This window comes from Aristolochia californica, unplaced genomic scaffold (genome assembly GCF_029961685.1).
Source record: "Aristolochia californica isolate CCGP_79_NKW_82.1479 unplaced genomic scaffold, dmAriCali1.0.hap1 SCAF_11, whole genome shotgun sequence".
Taxonomy (NCBI): Eukaryota; Viridiplantae; Streptophyta; class Magnoliopsida; order Piperales; family Aristolochiaceae; genus Aristolochia; species Aristolochia californica.
Genome location: NW_027181782.1, coordinates 3,753,922 through 3,776,722, shown reverse-complemented (window position 1 = coordinate 3,776,722; position 22,801 = coordinate 3,753,922). Strand labels below are relative to the sequence as shown.

The following is a 22,801-nucleotide window of genomic DNA, read 5'->3' as shown; positions in this document are numbered from 1 at the left end:
CGGTGTAATTGAGGGAGGGAAAGTGAATTCAAAGCTCGACCCCTCTGAATTCACTTTCCCTCCCATTATACCTAAAATGTGGGGAAGCAAAATACAACTGTGCACTAACACATTTTGGCTACTTTTACCCAGCGTAAATGAAATACATTTCACTTACACTGCGCATTAACAGGGCCTTAGTGCACTTTGTAACTGTAGGGGGAAAGTGGGATGGGAAATGAAGTACTTTCCCAGTGAAAGTGATAGGGAAAGTAAAGTACTTGTTTGTGTTAGTGTGTGCAATGAAAAGTTCAGTATAAAGTACTTGTTTGTGTTAGTCAACTTTTGAGGTGTTTTAAGTAATAAAAAATAAGAATGTATGGAGAATTATATATCAAAAGATAAGATATGTAAGTCTATTTCTTAAATATTTAACCATTTCTCAATCCGAGTTTTTTAGAGGGAGATATCAATATTGGAAGAGTCAAAGGTCATGTTGGTTAAAGAAGAAAGAGCATTTAGTTTGGAAGATTACAAAGTCCAAAATCTATTCGATTCTTTCACTCAAAATAAGTATATTTTATGAATAAATATTATACGAATAAATGTTATGAATAAAAAATGATGATACCAAAAGCTTATTGTAGGTCCTAGAACAGTAACAAAGTTGTTGACTTAAGGTGAGATTGAGGTTGGAATGAATAGAAAATTACTCCTGAGGTCTCCATCCCAAGTATATGCCTATTATTTATTATTTATTTTTAAAATAGAGATATTTATTTTTTATTTATTAATAGTAATTTATTAAAAAATCTGATAGGGGCATAGTTATCATTTTAAATGATATTATTAATAGGATCAAGGGTTGAAACTCAAATCCATCCAAATTATTCTCCAATGAACATAGCCTAAACTAGTGTTATTAGACTTTGACCAGGTCTATCTACAAGGTTTAAAAATAATCAAAGACAAAATAAAATTAGCAAAAAAAAAATCAGCTAACTCAACTAGTTTAAATATCCAAGTGGAAATTTTAAACTACAAACTTCAGTTCATCTCCATATGTCGTTATGGGGGGTTAGTCCACAATGAACTTGAATTGAAGTGAAATAAATTGATTCAACTCCAACTCATTTTTGGGTGTTAGTGTAGACGAGTTCAAGTAGCTGGAAAACAAATTCCAGTGTTAGTACCACCAAATGAAAAGTATGATATAAAGAAGAGAATGAGTAACCTTTTATAATATACTAAATAAAACATATACCTAAACATATAATTAACCAAAATAAACGTGGTTACTACACTTATAAGTGATTTAACGTGTAGTCCACAATATAATAATATCCTAATTAATGAAAAATTATATTATATTGCTTAATGATTATATTTTATTATAAATTAAAACAATAATTACGTGTGACTAGAATAAATTATACAAAATCAATTAAAAAATTAAAAAATAACATAAGATAATATAATAAATAAACCTAATGGTTTAATTAATTATAGCAATTGGATCATTTTACCAATTAATGATTACAGTTTATTATAAATTAATATATTAATTACGTGTGACTAGAATAAATTATTTAAAATAAATAAAAAAGTTAAAAATAATATAAATGAATATAATAAAAAATAAATTATTTTGTAATAACATAAGATATAGTTTAAAATTATAACTCAATATTTCAATAAAAAATAAAAAATACATAATAAATAAATAAATATATTAATTTATCAATAACATAATATATATTTTAAATATTATTAATTAATAATATATTCACACAAAATGAAAAAATAACGGTTAAATTATATGGATAATTAAACCAATTAATTATTTTTACATATTAATAATTAATAAAATATTAACACAAAATGTAAAACCATTTGTTTAATTAATTATAGCAATTGGATAATTAAACCAATTAATTATTACAGTTTATTATAAATTAATATACTAATTATGTGTGACTAGAATAAATTGTAAACACATGAAAAGAAGTATAAAATAACAAAAACGAATATAATTAACGTAAATTATTTTTAACAACGAATTCGTGCGTTTAACATCATCGACTTACTAGTTTAGTAATAAAGTACAACCACTAATAATTACTCCACATGCTAGTTGCTATGACATCTCGAAATTGTGCAACTCTTGAGGATTCTAATGCACGACGCCTCTTGCATTCCTATTTTTGTCTTCCATGGAAACCTACAAATACAATCACCACAACCACAATGACGACTACAACAATAATTCATGTTTCTTCCTAAATGTCATACACAACAAAAACATACCCTTATCTTCAATCATAAACTATTTTCAATCACACCTATATAAAACCATCTCCAATCACACACCCACAATATTCATCCACACAATAAGAACGCAACAATCGTGAAAACCCAAATCTTAACCATTATAACATTCATAATCTATCAATGATATGTCTTATAAAGTCATAATTAAAAAACCATAATTAAACTTCAAAAAAATCGTCCCAAAATACAGTGTACTTAAAACTATTGACTACATTTCACCAGCACAGTATTTAAGCCAATTAAGTCGTTCACAAAAATCTCCTCACCACATGACAAGAGCATTCCATAACACTTCAAACATATTCAACAACATTGTAAAACATTTCAAAATTAATCAAACTAATTTCACGACAGATGACTAGAACAATGCAAAAACAAACTCATAAGTCCAAATTCACTGAATACCCTTGGTAGAGCCCCATATGAATTAGCAGTCACTACGAACTGTACATCGTCAGTGATGAGGGTCGGGTTTCGTTGGCTAATGGACGCCTGTGTAGGCGACTCAGCCTTGTTTGAACTAGACCATGTGGTGGATATTTATAACTCTAAAATCTGCTCACCACATGACAAGAGCATTCCATAACACTTTAAACATATTCAACAACATTGTAAAATATTTCAAAATTAATCGAACTAATTTCACTGCAGATGACTAGAACAATGTAAAAACAAACCCTAAACCCTAAACAAATTAAAATATACACTAAACACTAAACCCTAAACCCTAACCTAATCCCTAGTCCTTAAAACCCCTAGCCCCAAACCCTAAACACTAGTCCAAAAAACCCTAAAATTCCCAAACCCTAGACCTTAAAACCCCTAAAAGCCCCAAACACTAAACCCTATTTTTTTAAAAAAAAAAACATAAACCCTAATTCCAGACCTAAAGACTAAACTCTAGACCTTAAAACCCTAAAATTCCCATACCCCAACTGTAATCCCGAAATTAAACCCTGTAAAGACGAAATTGAACCCTAAATCCCATAAACCCTAACCCTAAATCCCACAATCAGGCCACAATCAACATAAATTACATACAAAAATTAAAATTAAATCAAATAGAACACTAAATTAGTTTTAAAAAAAACTAGGGTTTCGGCTTACCTTTTGAAATTTGGGGAAAACCACTGCCGAATGGGAAAATCTAAGCCCAATCGAAGAAATCGACACCTAACTGTCAAAAATCGAAGGAAATCGAAGGATATCGCAATCGGAATAGGTAAAATATAAGGAAATCGGGGGAGGAGGAAAGGGAAGAGCGATAACGAGAAGGGAGAGGGACGCCGAGAGTGAGAAGAGAGGGAGGCCGAGAGGGAAAAGAGAGAGGGAGACGAGAGAGGGAGAAGGAAGAGTGAGGCTGAGAGAGAAATGGAGTGGAGATGCGTAGAAGAGAAGAAGAAGATGGGGCCAAAAAAAATCGAGCGATGACGAGAGAAAGCAGAGGGAGTAGAGAGAGCGAAGACGAGAGGAAGCAGATGGGGAGAAAAAATCACCGGGAGACGAAGGCTGAGGGAGAGGGAGAGGAGAAGAGAGAGAATGAGGAGAAATTTTTTGTTTCACGGGAGGGGGGGAAAGAGACGCCGTCATGCGTGGAAAGTGAATTAATCGCAAAATAGGGGGGAAACAACTTTTTCCCGTTTTTGCCTGACTGAATGAAATGGTGTAATCTCACTTCAATTCATGTCATTCTACACTAACGCTATAAGTGGGATGAACTAGGTAATGCAGGGAGAATTCATTCCACTTCATTGTGGACTAACCCCCCCCTTAGAGGAGCACTAAAATTCAAGCCATCTAGATGACTAAGATGATTTCAAAAATCATCTCCAAGGCTTAAACGACGGAATTTGGTTTTCGCCCATATTTGCCCTTCATCCGGATGAATCGATCGCCGGGGTTCGAACACTGGACGATTTTATTTTTCCCCCCCTCTCTCTCCCGTACACCCTCTCACGCTCTCTTCTCATGTCGTGTTTTTTCATCCTATCTCCCGCACCCCCTCTCTCGTCTCCCTGCGGCCCCCGAGCTCTCTGCTCCCTCTCTCGTCTCCATTGTCTCTCTCGTCTCCACCGTCTCTCTCCGGTCTCCCTCTTTACAGCCTTCATCTCTCGCTGCGAACATCCTTTCGACGTCCTTCTCTCCATCTCGGACTCGCTCTCCCTCTAAACATCCCACACGCTTCTCCCTCTCTCTTATACCTCTCGGCCTTCCTCTCTTCTCTCTCTCTCTCTTCTCCCTCTCCTCCCTTTCGGCCTCTCACTCCCTTCTCCCTCTCGCTATTATCTTTTTCCCAAAATTACCTTCTGATTTCCCTATTTCGGTTTCAATTTTCTTCGATTTTGACATTTGGGCTTCGATTTCACCCTTCGCCTTTGGTTTTTCCCAAATTTCAGAAGGTATGACTAAACCCTAATTTTTTTCCGATTAAATTAGTATTGTATTTGATTTAATTTTAGTTTCAGTGCCTAATTTGGGATTATTTGTGCATAATTGTGGTATTTAGGGTTACGGTTTAGGGTCTAAATTTTTTATTAGGGTTAGGGTTTGGTGCTCTGTATTTAAGGGTTAAGAATGCCTTTTTAGTCATTTTATCTCAGAAATATGTTTTTGCCTTCTATGTATAATGAGTTCCGGAAGCTAGCTTTGGAGGATGCAGTAGCCAAATATAATTACAGAATAGAATGCCTTTTTAGATTTTACAGGTATTGCACAAAAGATATTAAATCTTCAAAAAATTAGTTTAGTAAATAGTTCTACACAACCTCTGGTTTATTGTACTTCATCTGCAACCTAATGTAGCAATCCTGGTTTTTGATGCTATTATTGCACTGATGGCATTTTCATATAGATATGGATTGGAGAAACAATTCAGAGAAGACATGTATGAGGATTTTGAGCAGCAAACCCTTGAATTTTATGTATTGTACTGCTATTGTTACTATTTTGGAAATTGAAAATTAGTAAGCAATTATTTGCTTATGAGGGTGCAGGGCATTCCACCACTAACAGAAGTCACGGGACCAGAAAGAACCTCTGAAGAAGCATCCAGAATTGGAGAGGCTATTGAGGGAAGAGTATAGGAACTTGGATGATTTCAGAGCAAGTGAGAAAGGCTGTAAGAGACAGGAACCAAACGAACATCAATTGCTCCCCGGCTTCAGTTTTATTTGGAGTTTTAAATGTGGCATCCGTTTTTCGAAACAGACAGGAACCAAACGAACGAAAAGCCAAAGGCTTTCGGTGCTAGGTAAGAAAAATAAATCTGCTCTGGTTTACATTTTTATTTTGTCGAAAAACTATAATGGGTATTCTGTAAATTAGACTCAGGAAGCAAAAGTATGTGTCTCATTGAATTATACGTAATGTGATCATGATAGATGTGTGGTTGTATATGTGCTCAAGCATGATCATTGAACGGCGATTTCACTCCGTTCATCTCTTTATTGCTTATAATTAATCATGTGCGTATTTCATTAGCTCACATAATTACTGTATTAATGCACAATATAATGTAATCATTAAATAATATAATATCTAATTCAATTAATAAATATATTAATATATTTTAATTATACATTAAATTAAATTACTTATTCGTGTAGAAATAATGCATGTTTTACCTAATTTGGGAACTAAGGATTATGTTTTAATTAAGTGTACAGGGTTTAGGGATTCTCTTGTTTTTTATATTTTTCTCATGTTGGGGCGCTAACACTGGAAACTGTTTTCCAGTGCACATGAAGTCGTCTACACTAAGAGTTCATGTAGATGAATAAAATGAATTTGAATCAGGAGATGAAGATGAACTTCAAATTTACGTTTTGTTGACTCCCCCTCCCTTATCTGAGTTCAATTTTAAACTACAAACTAGAGTCATATTAAAAAAAAAAAAAAAAAGAAAATCAACAGGCACGCCACCATTATTTATTAATGAATCTCCGCCATTAAAGGAGTGAAGCTTTCCATTTTCAACTGCCCCTAAAAGCACGAACTGAGTCATCTCCTCTTGCATTTTATAAACGGATCAAAATGCCTAAACTATTCATTGCTTTCATCTACACGCCTTCATGATTTCTTAATCACAAGTTTTTCAAGTTTATCTTCATGCTATTTTCTTTACGAACTTCAAAGCGATTGGTTCAAAGTAATCTGAGACTTCCGGAGCATTCCTTACTGTGAACTTCATCCTGACCAGATCTCCCAATGGTGGGAACTTGAGGGATCAGAGAGATGAAGCATCATACTACTCTTAACCAGCCTCGCACTGCAAGCAGAAGTCTCGACGATCAAAGCACAACGTCTACCGCTTCGTTGATAAGAGAACTGAGACAGAGCGCTCCAGTATCACAGCTGCCGCCGCAGCTTCATACATCGAGTCCTTTCAGTGGGAACAGGAGGGATAAGAGAGATGAAGCATCTAAAAGACTTGCATGGCATCATACTATTCTTAACCAGCCTCGCGCTGCAAGCAGAAGTCTCGACGATCAAAGCACAACGTCTACAGCTTCGTGGATTGGAGAACAGAGCCAGACCAGTTCCATAGCAACAGCAACCAGTTCCTACGATTCGCAATCAATGACTTCCAGAACATCCCTTTCTCCGCAGATAGATTTACGAAATGGAGGATTCCGTTCAACATATTCTCGACGTGGAAGGGATGACGAAACCCATAGTCGCAGTACATCTGAACAGGATCAGAGAACTGCAGCATCTTATCTACTTGACGAGACCCGAAGAACTCGAGCTTCGTATCAACTTGAACGAGATTGGAGAACTCGAGCGTCCTATTGAGGGAAGAAGGTGAATAAGGGGGGGTTAGTGCACTTTCCCTAGCGAAGTACTTCCCCCCAATGATAGTACTTCACCGGTGAAAGTGAGAGGGAAAATAAAGAAATTGTTTGTGTTAGTGTGTGCAATAGAAAGTGCATCATAAAATATTTGTTTGTGTGTGCAATGCAAAGTGCATTATAAAGTACTTGTTTGTGTTAGTGAACTTTTCATATTACAAATTATATATTTACTGAAAGATTTTCAATTCTAATTTCCAACACAAATAGAAGTTTGTTAATCAGATTTTTCTTCAAAGAGAAAATTTGAAGTTACAAAGGTCAGATTGCAAGAGAGGTATGAGCAGCAGCAGAAAACTTCAACTTTCGAGGTGTTTTATGCAATAAAAAAAAGACTATGTATAGATATGTAAGTATATTTCTTAAATGTTAAACCAATTCTCAATTTGAGCTTGCTAGAGGGAGATATCAATATTAGAAGAGTCAATGGTCATGTTGGTTAAAGAAGAAAGAACATTTAGTTCGGAAGATTACAAAGTCCAAAATCTATTCGATTCTTTTACTCAAAATAAGTATATTTTATGAATAAATATTATACTTTAATGAACATATTGTACGACTATATGTTATGAATAAAAAATGATGATACCAAAAGCATATCGTAAGTCTTATAATAGTAACAAAGTTGGTGAGTTAAGGTGAGATTGAGGTTGGAATTAATAGAAAATTGATATTGAGGTCTCCAGTCCCAAGTCTATGCCAATTTATTATTATTTATTTTTAAAATAGAGATATTTATTTTTTATTTATTAATAGTAATTTATTAAAAATCCTTCCAAATTATCCTCCAATGAACATAGCCTAAACTAGTGTTATTAGACTTTGACCAAGTCTATCTACAAGGTTTAAAAATAATCAAATTACCAAAAATAAGATTATTTTGTAATGCATCTCCACATAAATTACTCAGGTGTGAAGCTTGCCATTTTCAACCGGCTCTAGAAGCACGGACTTAGTCATCTCCTCTTGCATTTTAAAAAAGGATCAAAATGCCGAAACTATTCATTGCTTTCATCTGCACGCCTTCATGATTTCTTAATTACAAGATTATGGAGGGAAGAAGGTGAATAAAGGAGAGGGGGGGGGGGGGGGGGGGGGGGGGGGTTAGTGCTCTTTCGCCCGTGAAAGTGAGAGGGAAAATAAAGTAATTGTTTGTGTTAGTGTGCGCAATGAAAAGTGCATCATAAAATACTTGTTTGTTTGTGTTAGGGAAATTTTCATATTACAAATTATATATTTACTGAAAAATCTTCAATTCTAATTTCCAACACAAATAGAAGTTTGTCAATCAGATTTTTCTTCAAAGAGAAATTGATATTTGAAGCTACAAAGGTCAGATTGCAAGAGAGGTATGGGCAACAACAGAAAACTTCAACTTTCGAGGTGTTTTATGCAATAAAAAAAAGACTATGTACGGAGAATTATATATGAAAAGATAGATATGTACGTCTATTTCTTAAATATTAAACCAATTCTTAATCCGAGTTTTCTAGAAGGAGATATCAATATTGGTAGAGTCAATGGTCATGTGGGTTAAAGAAGAATGAGCATTCAGTTCGGAAGATTACAAAGTCCAAAATCTACCTAATTCTTTGTTTCAAAATAAGTATATTTTATGAATAAATATTATACTTTAATGAACATATTGTACGACTATATGTTATGAATAAAAAATGATGATACCAAAAGCATATCGTAAGTCTTATAATAGTAACAAAGTTGGTGAGTTAAGGTGAGATTGAGGTTGGAATTAATAGAAAATTGATATTGAGGTCTCCAGTCCCAAGTCTATGCCAATTTATTATTATTTATTTTTAAAATAGAGATATTTATTTTTTATTTATTAATAGTAATTTATTAAAAATCCTTCCAAATTATCCTCCAATGAACATAGCCTAAACTAGTGTTATTAGACTTTGACCAAGTCTATCTACAAGGTTTAAAAATAATCAAATTACCAAAAATAAGATTATTTTGTAATGCATCTCCACATAAATTACTCAGGAGTGAAGCTTGCCATTTTCAACCGCCTCTAGAAGCACGAACTTGGTCATCTCCTCTTGCATTTTAAAAAAAGGATCAAAATGCCGAAACTATTCATTGCTTTCATCTGCACGCCCTCATGATTTCTTAATTACAAGTTTTACAAGTTTCCAGTCATCTTCATGCAATTTTCTTTACGAAGTTGTTACCGTTACACAGTTCAAAGCGATTGGTTCCAAGTACTAATCAATATGTATAAGTATAAACTATAACGCTCTTCGTTTCGCAATCTGAGACTTCTGGAGCATCCCTTCCTGAGAACTTCACCCTAAACGGATCTCCCTATGGTGGGAACTCAGGATCAGAGAGATCGAGCATCACAACCGCCGCCGTGGCTTCTTACGCCAATTCCTTTCAGTGGGAACTGGAGGGATCAGAGAGATGAAGCATCTAAAAGACTTCCATGGCATCATACTACTCTTAACCAGCCTCGTACTGCAAGCAGAAGTCTCGACGATCAAAGCACAACCTCTATCGCTTCGTGGATTGGAGAACAGAGCCAGACCAGTTCCATAACAACAGCAACCAGTTCCTACGATTCGCAATCAATGACTTCCAGAACATCCATTTCTCCGCAGATAGATTTACGAAATGGAGGATTCCGTCCAGCATCTTCTCGACGTGGAAGGGATGACGAAACCCATAGTCGCAGTACATCTGAACAGGATCAGAAAACTGCAGCATCTTATCTACTTGACGAGACACGAAGAACTCGAGCTTCGTATCAACTTGAACGAGATTCTCGAACTCGAGCGTCCTATGGAGGGAAGAAGGTGAATAAAGCGACTGAATAAGAAAGATTACAAAGATTTGTCTGTTGGAGTTATTATGGTTTTTTATTTTTATTTTGCTTGCTTGTATCGTTTATATGTATCAAGTATCGCCCTATACAGCTCATATTTTGAGAAAGGAGTTACTTATTATGCTCTCGTCTTATAATTTTTTAGAAAAAAAAGTTCAATCCTCTCCTCTCCTCTCTGCCCTCGCCATCAAACCTTCCCATCCCGTCTCCAAGAAAGCTGAATAGCAAACAATTTTTTTTTTTCTTAATGGTTGCTTCTTGTCGTTGGTAGTGGAACACTGTGGGTTTTGCATGGGGGATTGGCTAGGTTATAATAAAATCACAAAACAGTACACCAAATCCTATGTGAAAATACCACAGCAAGTAGTGTCTTGATTCTAATATCAAACTATGAATTTCAAAGTATAAGCACAATGAGATTTCATAAACTCAATGCATAGAGTTTGAAGGTTGTGGAGATATTACGATTAACTCAAACCAATAGATGTGAAAATATAAGGGTAGTAGGTTAAACAATGAAAAACACTAAACATACACTCAATCAATTTCAAATTTAAGAGCAGAGACATTTCACTTTTTTTTCAAAATACTTCATTTGCAAGGCAGTTAATAATTGATATCAAAATCTTAGAGCACAAGGATGCTTGGGGAGCTTCAAAATTCACTATAGCAACCTCCTCAAATAGTGTAAAGTCTAAAATAGTGTTGGATTTAGGATCCCATGATAATATCGTAGATAATCAACTCAAGAGAAAGAGAAAATCGTAGGTGAAGTAGTGAGGGAGAAGAAGAACAAGAGAAGAAGAGTGAGAGAAAAAAGAAGAGAGAAACTTAAGTTGAGAGAGAGTTTGAGAGAGGAGGGAAGGAGGATTAGGTTAAGTAATGTCCTAATCCTCCCCCTCAATATATTTATAAAAATGAGAGGGTCAACAATTACATCATTACTCTTTACCTGAAGGAGGAAGAAAAAGGGAAAAAAATCAAAAGTAATTTACATCATGTCACTACTACAAACTTATCTTCCAACACCCCCCTCAAGTAGGGGAAAGAAAACATTGTAGATATCCATCTTATCGCATATAGTGGTCTAGATCTTGGATGTGATTGGTTTTGTAAGTATAACTACTACTTATCCTTGAGATGAAATATGTCTGAGAGATAAAATATCTGTTAGAAATTTCTCCCGAATAAAGTGCCAATCTACCTCAATATATTTTGTTATCTCAACAATATATTTTGCTTCTGCATTGGATCTAGCAACAATATTATTCTTTTTACTTCTCCATGTGACCAGATTACCTCCAACTAAGGTACGATACCCAAAAGTGGACTTTCTATCATCAGGCGATCCTACCCAATTTGCATATGCAAAACCTTCATTGTTGTAATGATCATGATTTTTATAGAGAAGTCCCTTCCCTGGGCTATTTTTAAATACCTCAATATCCTCAATGGGTAAGTTGAGGTTTATGCTTGTACTGACTAACCACATTTACTGCATATGATATATCCGGTTTGGTCATTGTGAGGTAAATAAGGGTTTCCACAAGTCTCTGATATTTACCTATATCAACATCTTCACCAGCGCTTGCACATAGCTTTGTGATAGCATCCATGGGAGTATCCGATGGTTGACATCCCATCATCCATGTTTTCTCAAGTAGATCAAGAACATACTTTCTCTGAGATAATACGATCCCATGCTTTGACTGGAAGACATCAATACCCAAGAAATGTTTCAGAGGTCCAAGATCCTTTATTTTGAATTCTTTGTATATCTTTTCTTTAACTTCTTTAATATTGTCTGCATCATTGTTAGTTAAGACAATATCATCCACATAAACCTCCACTAATACTCTTCCTTTTAAGGTATTCTTGACAAAGACATAATGATCTGCTGAGCATAGGTTGAATCCAAAACACAACATTGCTTGGTTAAATTTTTCAAAAACAAGTCCGAGGAGACTCTTTAAGCCCATATAAAAACTTCCTCTACCTGCATATCGACTCCCCTTCAATCACAAAGCCAAGTGGTTGATGCATAAAAAATTCTTCCTTAATATTACCATTTAAAAATGCATTCTTCACATCCAACTAATAAATTGGCCAAGAGGAATTAGCAATAAGTGATAATAAGATTCTTACCTAATTTAACTTGGCCACTGAGGAGAAAGTTTCTTCATAATCTACTCTATAACACTGAGTATACATTTTTTCAACTAGATGGGCCTTGAGATGAGCCATAGAACAATCTAGATTATGTTTGACAGTAAAACCCATTTATAGCCCATGGGCTTCTTGTCGGGAGGAAGTGGAACCGAGGCCCAAGTTTGATTCTCATACAATGCATTCATTTACTCCTCCATGGCCGCATTTCCTTATGTATGCCTTAGAGCCTCCTAATACGATTTTGGTACAGAGAAAGAAGAGATAGATGCAAGAAATAGATAACAAGAAGAAAACTAATGTTGGTGAGAAACAAAATTGGATAGGATGTGAGGTAGATGGTGTAGTACAAATTATGGGTTCCTTTCTAAGAGCTATGGGCCAAGTATCAAATTGTGGGTCAAATACAAGAGGGAAGATGGACTTAACTTGAAGGGATTCGTAAACTCCATAGGTGTCGTATTGGTTGATGCTTTAGGGGGCTAAATAGAAAGATCCGCATCAAGTGGCACAATAGGCTTCGAAGCCACCTGAACAAATGAAAAACACAAAGGAGCATCCTTGGAAGAATAAAAGGATGTATCCTAAAAAAATATGACATCTCTGGAGACAATTAATTTCTAAAGAGAAGGATTATAACAAACATATCCTTTTTGGGTATGAGAGTAACCCAAAAAATATACTTAATAGCTTTCTGGCCCAACTTTCTCTTTTATAGGGAAGTGACATAAACAAAACATGTGCAACCAAAGTCCTTCAAAGGAAGGGAGAAGGGGGGTCCTCATCTGAAAATAATAAGAAATATGGGGACTTATGACCAAGTACCGAAGATGGTAGACTATTAATAAGGAAACATGTAGTAAGAATCACATGAGGCCAGTAAAAATAGGTCACATTCATGGAGTAGAGTAGGCCATGAGTTTCCTCAAGGAGATGTCCATTTTTTTGCTACACCATTTTCTTTTGAGGGGTGTAAGCACAAGATGTCTAGTGGATAATGCCATTATCCTTACAGAAGGATTGAAATTCTCCTAATAGGTATTGTCTTGCATTTTCATAACGGAGGATTTTTATCTTTTTACCAAATTGAGTGGATAGCACTAGAGAGAGTATTTCAGTATCTCAATAAAAATCCAGATCAAAGGTTATTATATAAATGCCATGGTCATGCTCATACCGAAGGTTTTAAAGATGCAGATTGGGCTTGCACTCCCAATTGACAGAAAATCAACTTCTGGTTATTGTACTACCGTGGGAGGTAATTCAATCATCTAGAGAAGTAAAAAATAGAATATTGTGACTAGGTCAAGTGTTGAAGCAGAATACAAAGCCTGGCTCAAGTAGTAAGTGAATTTTTATGGTAAAATCCTTGATGATCGAGCTCGGGTTTCTGACAACTAAGTCTATGCAATTCCACTATGTCAATCATGCAACTTTTTACATTGCAAGTAATTTAGTTTTTCATGAAAATACCAAGGACATTGAAACTGACTGTCATTTTGTGTAAGAAAATTTGCAAGTAGGTGTCATAACCATGCTATATGTTCCTTCCATGAACTAGTTAGCAGCATTTTCACAAAATCTATTCCTACAAGCTCCCTCTCAACTACATATACCAAGTTGATGATATTTGATGTTTTTGAATTAGCTTTGAGGGAGAGTATTGAAATAGTATAAGTGGTAGCTATTAGAATTAAATGAGTGAATAACATGAGTTGCAAATATGATAGATTTTATGTTCTTTTTCTTTTTACTCATGTACTAGGGTGTCTACCCTAAAACTATAAGTATCAAGTAGGGGGGAGGGCACTAAAATTCGTGCTCCAATTCCTCACTTTCATCTCCTTTCTTGCCTCACGTGCCTAGTCTTCTCTTCTCTCCTTTCCTTCTTTTTTCCTTCTTCTTCGCCTAAACCCTATATGATCTAACCATGAAACTCTAGAATCTAACATCTTCCTAAGTCCAACTCATGAAGTTTCTTTGCACCTCGTGGCATCTTCTTCATAGTTACTACTGTCTTGTAATGCACTTGGTTTTCAAGGTCAGTTTCAACAAATTTGACATTGATGGACTCATCTTTGTTTTGGCTTTTCCTATTAAGTACCCTATAGGCTTTTCTCTTGGTGGAGTAACCCATGAATATGCCTTCATCATATTTCAACTCTAGGGGGATGATGCTCCTTTCCCCTTTTCTTTCTAAAGGTGGGGGAGGGACCTCCGCCCGCTCCCCATCATATGGAGCTTAGCACAAAGGCGAAGAGGATGGATGCTCTTGCCCTATCTGTAGAGAATGTGCAGGAGAGGAGATGGGAGTACCTGTTGGAAACTAACCTTGATCCACGAAGCCCATCAAAAAGAAGCTTCGGATTTTCAGTGTGCTGGCAAGAGAGGTCGGCAAGAACCATGCGCTGGCAAGGAGGTCGGCAAGCTCAATGCGCTGGCAAAGAAAACGGTAGAACCAGTGAACGTGTTCGGTAATGATGAAAGATGTATGCGGTGTAGATTAAATCCAAATGTCTATAAATAGGACCTTAAGCTATGTAATTCATCATCCAGAAATAAAACGAAAGTTCAGAGAGCTTTGTTGTCCCGAGAGAGAGTTTAATTTTCCGTAAGAGACGAGCGTCGATTATTTCCAACAGTTGTATCAGAGCTGGTTGGAAATCGTTTCCGAAAGTTACGCTGCCAAAATTCCGGCGAGAAAACGTCTCCAGTGGAAGGATTTTCCTGCGGAAGAAAATCCAGAAACAGAGATGACGACGTCTCTGTTTTTTCGGCTGAAGGAGGAAGACGAAGGCGTGTGAGTGAGTTTTAAAATTTTTTTTTTAAGTTCCGAGTCGACTTGTCCCGAGTTTTGCATGTTCGGCTAACCTCGTCCCGCATGCTCGACTCGATTCAGGTCAACTCGTCCAGAGCGCCGAATTTGCGCACAGACAGACTCGTCCGATCCGGCTTGAACTCGGCCGGTTCAACTCGTTGAGTTGACTCAGTAAGTTTCTGGAGGCTTGTAGAAGCTCATCCGACGTCCGATCAGGGTGATTTTGGAGGCGTTGGATTCGTATTTTCGAAGGCTTCAATTTGATAAGGTAGAAACTCTTCAAAACTATATCAGATTTTTTCGTTTTGAAAAATGGCAAATAGTGTGATATCTTTCCAAGTTCCTATTGTCAAAAGTGATATTTATGATAATTGGAGTATCAAAATGAAAGCTCTTCTTGGAGCACACAATGTTTGGGACATCATTGAAAATGGCTTAAGTGAGCCAGAAAGAGAAGATGCTCTTACACAAGAGCAAAAGACATCTTTAAAGGATTCAAGAAAGAGAGACAAGAAAGCTCTCTACCTCATCTATCAAGCATTAGATGATGATGGTTTCGAAAAGATTTCAAGTGCAACCTCTGCCAGAGAGGCGTGGGAGAAGTTGCAAACCTCTTATAAAGGAGTCGAGAAGGTGAAAAAGGTACGACTCCAAACACTAAGAGGTGAATTTGAATCTTTACACATGAAAGCATCCGAGTCTATTTCAGATTATTTCTCAAGAGTAGTAGCTGTTCTAATCAATTAAAAAGAAACGGTGAAAAACTCGAAGATGTGAGAATCATAGAAAAGTTACTCCATTCGTTGGATCCAAAATACGAGTACATCGTCGTGACAATTGAAGAAACAAAGGACTTGAATTCAGGACACAGATCAAAGAAGATGATGAAAAACAAGGCTACGCAAGAAATGAGCATGGTCGAGGAAGAGGCCGAGGCCGTGGACGTGGAAGAGGTCGCGACTCTGGAAGAGGTTGGAATAACAATTCCAACAAAAGCAATGAGAGAGGTGAAACCTCAACAAGAGGTCGTGGAAGAGGAAACATGAATTCCAGGTATGACCACTCTCATATTCAATGTTATAATTGCCAGAAATTTGGGCATTATGCTTCAGACTATAGAGCTCCCAAGAACAAGTTCGTTGAGGAGACAAATTATGTTAAAGCAAAGATAGAAGAAAAAGAAACGCTGTTATTAGCATACAGAAATAGCAATGAAGAGCAAGAGAATACATGGTATCTTGACTCAGGGGCCAGCAACCATATGTGTGGCAGAAGAAGCTTGTTCGTCGATCTCAATGAATCGATCAGTGGAAATGTCTCTCTGGGAAATGATTCCACCATGGCGGTACAAGGAAAAGGTAACATTCTTATTCGAGCAAAAGATAGTAGTCATCAATTCATTTCAAATGTCTACTATGTACCAAATATGAAAAATAATATCTTGAGTCTGGATCAACTTTTAGAAAAGGGCTATGACATTCATATGAAAGATGATAGCCTTTTTATAAGAGATGACAGAGGACATTTGATAACAAAGGTACATATGTCAAAGAATAGAATGTTTCCTTTAAATATACAAAACGATGTTGCCAAGTGTTTACAGGCTTGCTATAAAGATACATCGTGGCTGTGGCATATTCGCTTTGGGCACCTAAATTTTGAAGCTTTAAAGCTATTGTCCAAGAAAGATATGGTGAGAGGCCTACCTCGAATGACTCACCTGAATCAAGTGTGTGAAGGGTGTTTATCAGGGAAGCAATTCAGAAAAAGCTTTCCGAAAAGATCAGAGTCAAGAGCCAAGAAACCACTTGAGCTAATCCACACAGATGTGTGCGGACCTATCAAGCCAAACTCTTTAGGTAAGAGCAACTACTTTCTTCTCTTTATTGATGATTTTTCAAGAAAAACATGGGCATATTTCTTGAAACAAAAATAAAAAATGTTTGAAGTCTTTAAGAAATTTAAAGCTTCAGTAGAGAAGGAAAGTGGTAAAGAAATCAAAGCCATGAGATCTGATCAAGGGGGAGAATTTACTTCCAAAGAATTTCAAGAATTCTGCGAAGTAAATGGAATTCGTCGACCACTGACAGTTCCTAGATCTCCCCAAAAAAATGGAGTGGCAGAAAGAAAGAACCGAACTATTCTCAATATAGTTCGGAGTATGCTTGAAAGCAAGAAATTACCTAAAGAGTTTTGGGCAGAAGCTGTGGCGTGTGAGGTTTATTTATCAAACCGATCGCCAACAAGAAGTGTTTGGGAAAAACACCACAAGAAGCATGGAAAGGAAGAAAGCCTGGTATCTCCCACTTAAGAGTCTTTGGGAGTATAGCTTATGTACATATACCAGATGAAAGAAGAACCAAGCTTGATAATAAAAGCGAAAGTTTTCTTTTCATTGGTTATGATACACGTTCCACTGGCTACAAGCTGTATAGTCCGGCCAGTAAGAAGACAGTAATCAGCCGAGACGTGGTATTTGACGAAGAAGGATTATGGGATTTTGGATCTCATAACAGTGACTTCAATATCGCCCCTCCAATATTAGTCGAACAGAATGGAGAAATGCCACGAGAGCCTACGACTCCATCTACTGCAATTACACATGAAGATGAGTCACCTTCGTCACATTCCAGTGGGAGCCAGAGAATTGCGCCACGGATACGAAGTCTTCGAGAAATATATGAAGAAACCGAGCCATCTGGTAATCTTACTCTTTTCTGTCTTTTTGCTAATTGTGAACCAGTAAGCTTCCATGAAGCTGCTCAAGAGAAGAAATGGCAAAATGCCATGGATGAAGAAATTAAGGCTATCGAGAGGAACAAGACTTGGGAACTCGTTCCACTCCCAAAAGGGCATAAACCCGTTGGTGTCAAATGGGTATACAAGACAAAGAGAAATGCCAAGGGAGATATTGAAAAACACAAGGCCCGATTAGTGGCAAAAGGATACAGTCAGAGAGCCGGCATTGACTATGATGAGGTATTTGCTCCTGTTGCTCGTTTAGAAACTATACGACTAATCATTTCTCTTGCAGTGCAACACAAATGGAAAATACATCAAATGGATGTAAAGTCTGCATTCCTAAATGGAGTTCTCAAAGAAAAAGTTTACATCGAGCAACCTTTAGGGTATAAAGAGAAGGGAAATGAAGACAAAGTTTTGAAGTTAAAGAGGGCTCTTTACAGGCTAAAACAAGCACCAAAAGCATGGAATAGCCGGATTGACAAGTATTTCCAAGAGCATGGTTATACACAATGCCCATACGAGCATGCCCTCTATATCAAGATCAAAGAGGAAGATGTGCTGATTGTGTGCCTATAGGTGGATGACTTGATCTTTACAGGTAATAATCCAAACCTGTTTTATGACTTCAAGAAAGAAATGGCCAAAGAATTTGAGATGTCAGATATCGGGCTTATGGCTTATTATCTGGGCATCGAAGTAAAGCAAGAAGAAGATGGCATTTTTATTTCACAGGAAGGCTATGCAAAAGAACTCTTGAAAAAGTTCAAAATGGAAAATTGCAAGCCAATCAACACACCGATGGAATATGGAATCAAGATATCCAAGAATGAAGAAGGAGAAAACGTAGATCCAACTTTTTTCAAAAGTTTGGTAGGCAGTCTACGGTATCTCACCTGTACAAGGTCGAATATTCTGTATGCAGTTGGACTGGTCAGCCGCTACATGGAATCTCCAACCACCACTCATTTTCAGGCTGCAAAGAGAATTCTTCGCTATTTACAAGGTACTATGCACTTAGGCTTGTTTTATTCACTTTCTAAAAATTACAAGCTTATTGGATATAGCGATAGCGATTGGGGTGGAGACATAGACAACCGAAGGAGTACTACTGGCTTTGTATTTTTCATGGGAAATATCGCCTTCACATGGATGTCAAAGAAACAACAGATTGTCACATTGTCAACTTGTGAAGTAGAATATGTTGCATCTACTGCATGCGTGTGTCATGCTATTTGGCTCAGAAATCTGTTGAAAGAAATAGGCTTAATACAAGAAGAGCCTACAAAAATCTATGTCGACAACAAGTCAGCCATTGCTCTAGCAAAGAATCCAGTATTCCATGATCGAAGCAAACACATCGACATTCACTACCACTATATACGGGAATGCATTGCAAGAAAGGATGTGAAAGCTGAATATGTGAAGTCACAAGATCAACCTGCAGATATCTTTACCAAGCCATTGACCAGTGAAGACTTCATAAGGTTAAGGACTCTACTTGGAGTTACAGGATCAAGTTTAAGGGGAAGTGTTGGAAACTAACCTTGATCCACGAAGCCCATAAAAAAGAAGCTTCGGATTTTCAGTGTGCTGGCAAGAGAGGTCGGCAAGAACCATGCGCTGGCAAGGAGGTCGGCAAGCTCAATGCGCTGGCAAAGAAAACGGTAGAACCAGTGAACGTGTTCGGTAATGATGAAAGATATATGCGGTGTAGATTAAATCCAAATGTCTATAAATAGGACCTTAAACTATGTAATTTATCATCCAGAAATAAAACGAAAGTTCAGAGAGCTTCGTTGTCCCGAGAGAGAGTTTAATTTTCCGTAAGAGATGAGCGTCGATTATTTCCAACAGTACCATCCCCCTTTTGTATACTGGCAAGGTAGGTCTCCTGCATTCTCCTCTGCAGGGTGGAGATCCCTCTGCCAGCAAAAAGAGGGGAAACGTGTGTGGCCCAGCTGTGATTGGCCAAAGTGGTGCAGGTAATCGACAAATTTAGGTTGCTGAACCAGATTTTGACCGACTCGTGGGTCTTATACTGCACATATCTGATAGAACTGACAGAAACATTTTAGATTATACTAAGGATCACCTCCACAATACGTCAAGGCTTAGACAGCTCAACAGTCTACCACGGAAGAACTGTTCTAAACCTAGTTTATTCAACGATGGGAGGATTCAAGCGGCACGGAAATAACCACGGACGGTAAAATAGGTCTGGATCATTGTTAGAGAAAGGAGGATAGCAGCAGCAAATAGGGAAATACTACTCCATGGGCTCCCGAAATAATCTTTCTTCAGCTTCATCCACTGTATGTTGAAGCTGTTGTTGCAATACTCGTTCAGATCTTTGTCCATCTGGGGGAGGAAATTATCTTCAAACCCAGTAAATATGTTCCGGCTCAAACCTTTAAAGATCGAACACACCATTTCGTTGCTCCCTGTTGAATTTTCTATGATTCCGCTCCTGCGTAGAATCTCCACATCATCTGGTGTATCGACAATGCTTTCCATGAAAATCCCATAGCAGGTGAAGTACGTTCCGGCTGCACGATGAAGCTGCTCCCATGCTATTAGGTTCTTAAGGAGGGTTTTCGTATTTTCTCTTACTTTCAGTGGTGCGATTTCTAGCACGCCTCTGCTGAAGGTGACGTGGGAGAATCCTCTGGTTTCTTTCTTCCGAAACTTGACTCCTGCTTCACGAAGCCTGGAGGCTGTTGGGATGGTTCGCATGACCAAAGGAAACTGCTGTGGACTGTGATCGGATATTGGAAGCTGAGGCAATTGACATGAAGGGCGAAGCTTCTTCAAGGTGTCGATAATGCCTTGGAGTAGTTTCCAGAGTTTGTGTTTAGAGGGGTTTTGTGGTTTTAATGGGAGGAGGTGATGATGAACCAAATGAAGCAGGTGGTGAACCGACGCAGACTCCATTGGAGCCGTCTTCATGTTTATTTCTAGGAACTGGTCGAAGTAAGAGAGACAATGATCGACGAAGGAAGAATAAAGCGATTTGTCCGTGACAACCATGTCGAAAACTCGCTCAAGGAGGAAGAAGGGAAGCTGGTTCTCAACCATGAGCAAGTCGATCCATATAACATGTATCCTCCTATGGGCACACAGTAGGTCCCTGTCAGGCGTCAATTTACCCTCCTGGAGAGTAAGAAACAGATCAACAATGAAGCAACTGTTGATCACTACGCACATCAAGCGCTTAAAGTCCAATTTCACAGTTTCTTTGAACGCGTAACAGTGTCTGATCTCGTCCTTCAGCGTATGCACCATCAGCAGGTAATCCTGCAAGGTTTTGCTCCGATTACGGGAGAGTACTGAATGAAGATGGAAGAAATAGTGCTCACGCCTCATATCGTTGAATATATGTTCTGAGTTTCTCGCGTAGCGAGCTGAAACGGGGAAATAAACGGGGGAATAAGTTTTCTCATCGCCGTCGCGCATAATATCAGGTACTTTGTAGACGGTGGCTTCTTTATCCCTTACATCAGAAGGCTCATCAAGTGCTTTAAGGTCAGTTTCTGCAAGTACCATCAGCTCCTCCTTATAACCTTCAACATTCTCAAAGCCTTCTCTTGTCTTCGTCTCGGGCTTCTTTTCTTCTGTCGCCGTCTTACTGGTGCTTGCATACCCTTCTCCGATCTTAGCTTCATGTGCCCCAGCATCTGGAATTGCTACTTCTGCCATCTTCTCAGTGATTGATGCTATTTCCTTCTTGTAACCTTCAACAATCTCGAAGCCTTCTCTTGTCTTCGTCTCTGGCTTCTGTTCTTCCGTCACCGTCTTACTGGTGCTTCCATCCCCTTCTTTGATCTTAGCTTCATGCGCCCCAGCATCTGGACTTGCTGCTTCTGCCATCTTCTCAGTGATTGATGCTATTTCCGCTGTCTCAACTGTACTCTACAATGCCAATGCATGAACCTGTTGTAAGCTCCTGCAATGGATTCAATGGTCACTATAAAGAAAAAATGGCATCTGATACATCAACACGCTGTATTATTTTGGTTGAAATTTGGAAAGGCTTGGATAAAGACAAAGGTAAACGAAATTACCAGAGACTTGCCTGTGGAAAGGCTTGGATAAAGACAAAGGTCAACGAAATTACCAGAGACTTGCCTGTGTAATAAAAAAAGGTTAATCGTTCCCACAGCTGATGGATATAGCTAAGAGTCCAGTGAGTCTTGAAGCCATTAAGAGTTTATTAATACAAATGGTTGTTCTTCTAGAGTTTGGTAACAGCTGAGTCTTCTTAATTTTTTTAAACCGAGGCAGCTACACTTGCTATATGATGCTGCCATCTTGTTAGAATCGCAGTTTCAGTTTGACTATAAAGAACGCGGTTCCGACGTTTGGTGCCAACTGCTTAAGAATATTAAGAAGACTCATTGGACGACGAGGGAGTAATAAATTATGTTTAGATCAGTTCTTCCCGAGGTATCAGATACCATTCGTTTTTTTTGGGAATTTTACCAAAATATCGATTTCAAATAACTTATTTATAATAATAACGAAGACCACAAAATATTTATAAAACTACCGAACTTTGACTGGTCCACTGTATATGTGGACAGTCAAAGGTGACACATAAACATTGACTGCTTACGCATCGCCCCGTCATCAGAGCGGCATTGTAGATGAACACATAGGCTGCCATGTTATTATTATTGACACGTCATCTGCCACGTCATGATAAAATTTTGAATAAATTTTTAAAAAATTAAAAAATCAAATACACTTTTTATTACCTAATATCTGAAATAAAAAATTAATTTTTTAATAAACAATTAAAAAAAACTCTTACTTATTTAACACCATTTAATATCAATAAAAATATTTATTAATTAAAAAAAATTATCGTTATACTTTTTATTACTTATATTAAAAAAATAAAATAAAATAAGTAAAATATTAGATTTAAAATATTTATAAAGAAAAAAATCTTACTCTTAAGTCTTACCACATATTATTGATATAAAATATTTATAAATTAAAAAAATATACAAAAAGTTATTTTAGAGTTTAAAAATACAATTTATTTGTATACTTTTATCACCTTAT

General features: G+C 37.1%; 2 protein-coding genes across 2 annotated transcripts; both read right to left on the bottom strand.

Moving 5' to 3' along the window:
• Positions 1–9,674: 9,674 nt before the first annotated feature.
• LOC137943503 (uncharacterized mitochondrial protein AtMg00810-like) lies at positions 9,675–11,933 on the bottom strand. Its single transcript, XM_068789000.1, has 2 exons — positions 11,493–11,933; positions 9,675–9,989 (listed from the first exon to the last, which is right to left on the bottom strand). Exons 1-2 carry the CDS (start codon positions 11,931–11,933, stop codon positions 9,675–9,677), a joined length of 756 nt encoding a protein of 251 aa, XP_068645101.1.
• A 7,979-nt stretch (positions 11,934–19,912) lies between these two features.
• Positions 19,913–21,601, bottom strand: LOC137943502 (UPF0481 protein At3g47200-like). Its single transcript, XM_068788999.1, has one exon. The coding sequence runs from the start codon at positions 21,599–21,601 to the stop codon at positions 19,913–19,915; it is 1,689 nt and encodes a 562-aa protein (XP_068645100.1).
• Between the last annotated feature and the right edge of the window lie 1,200 nt (positions 21,602–22,801).

Excerpts from the sequence above, each read along its gene's own strand:
- LOC137943502 (XM_068788999.1), bottom strand. The coding sequence starts at position 21,601 with ATGGCAGAAGCAGCAAGTCCAGATGCTGGGGCGCATGAAGCTAAGATC.
- LOC137943503 (XM_068789000.1), bottom strand. The coding sequence starts at position 11,933 with ATGTTGTGTTTTGGATTCAACCTATGCTCAGCAGATCATTATGTCTTT. Across the intron at positions 9,990-11,492 it reads TATCATATGCAGTAAATGTG|TCGCTTTATTCACCTTCTTC; the intron begins GTTAGTCAGTAC and ends TTTCTTATTCAG.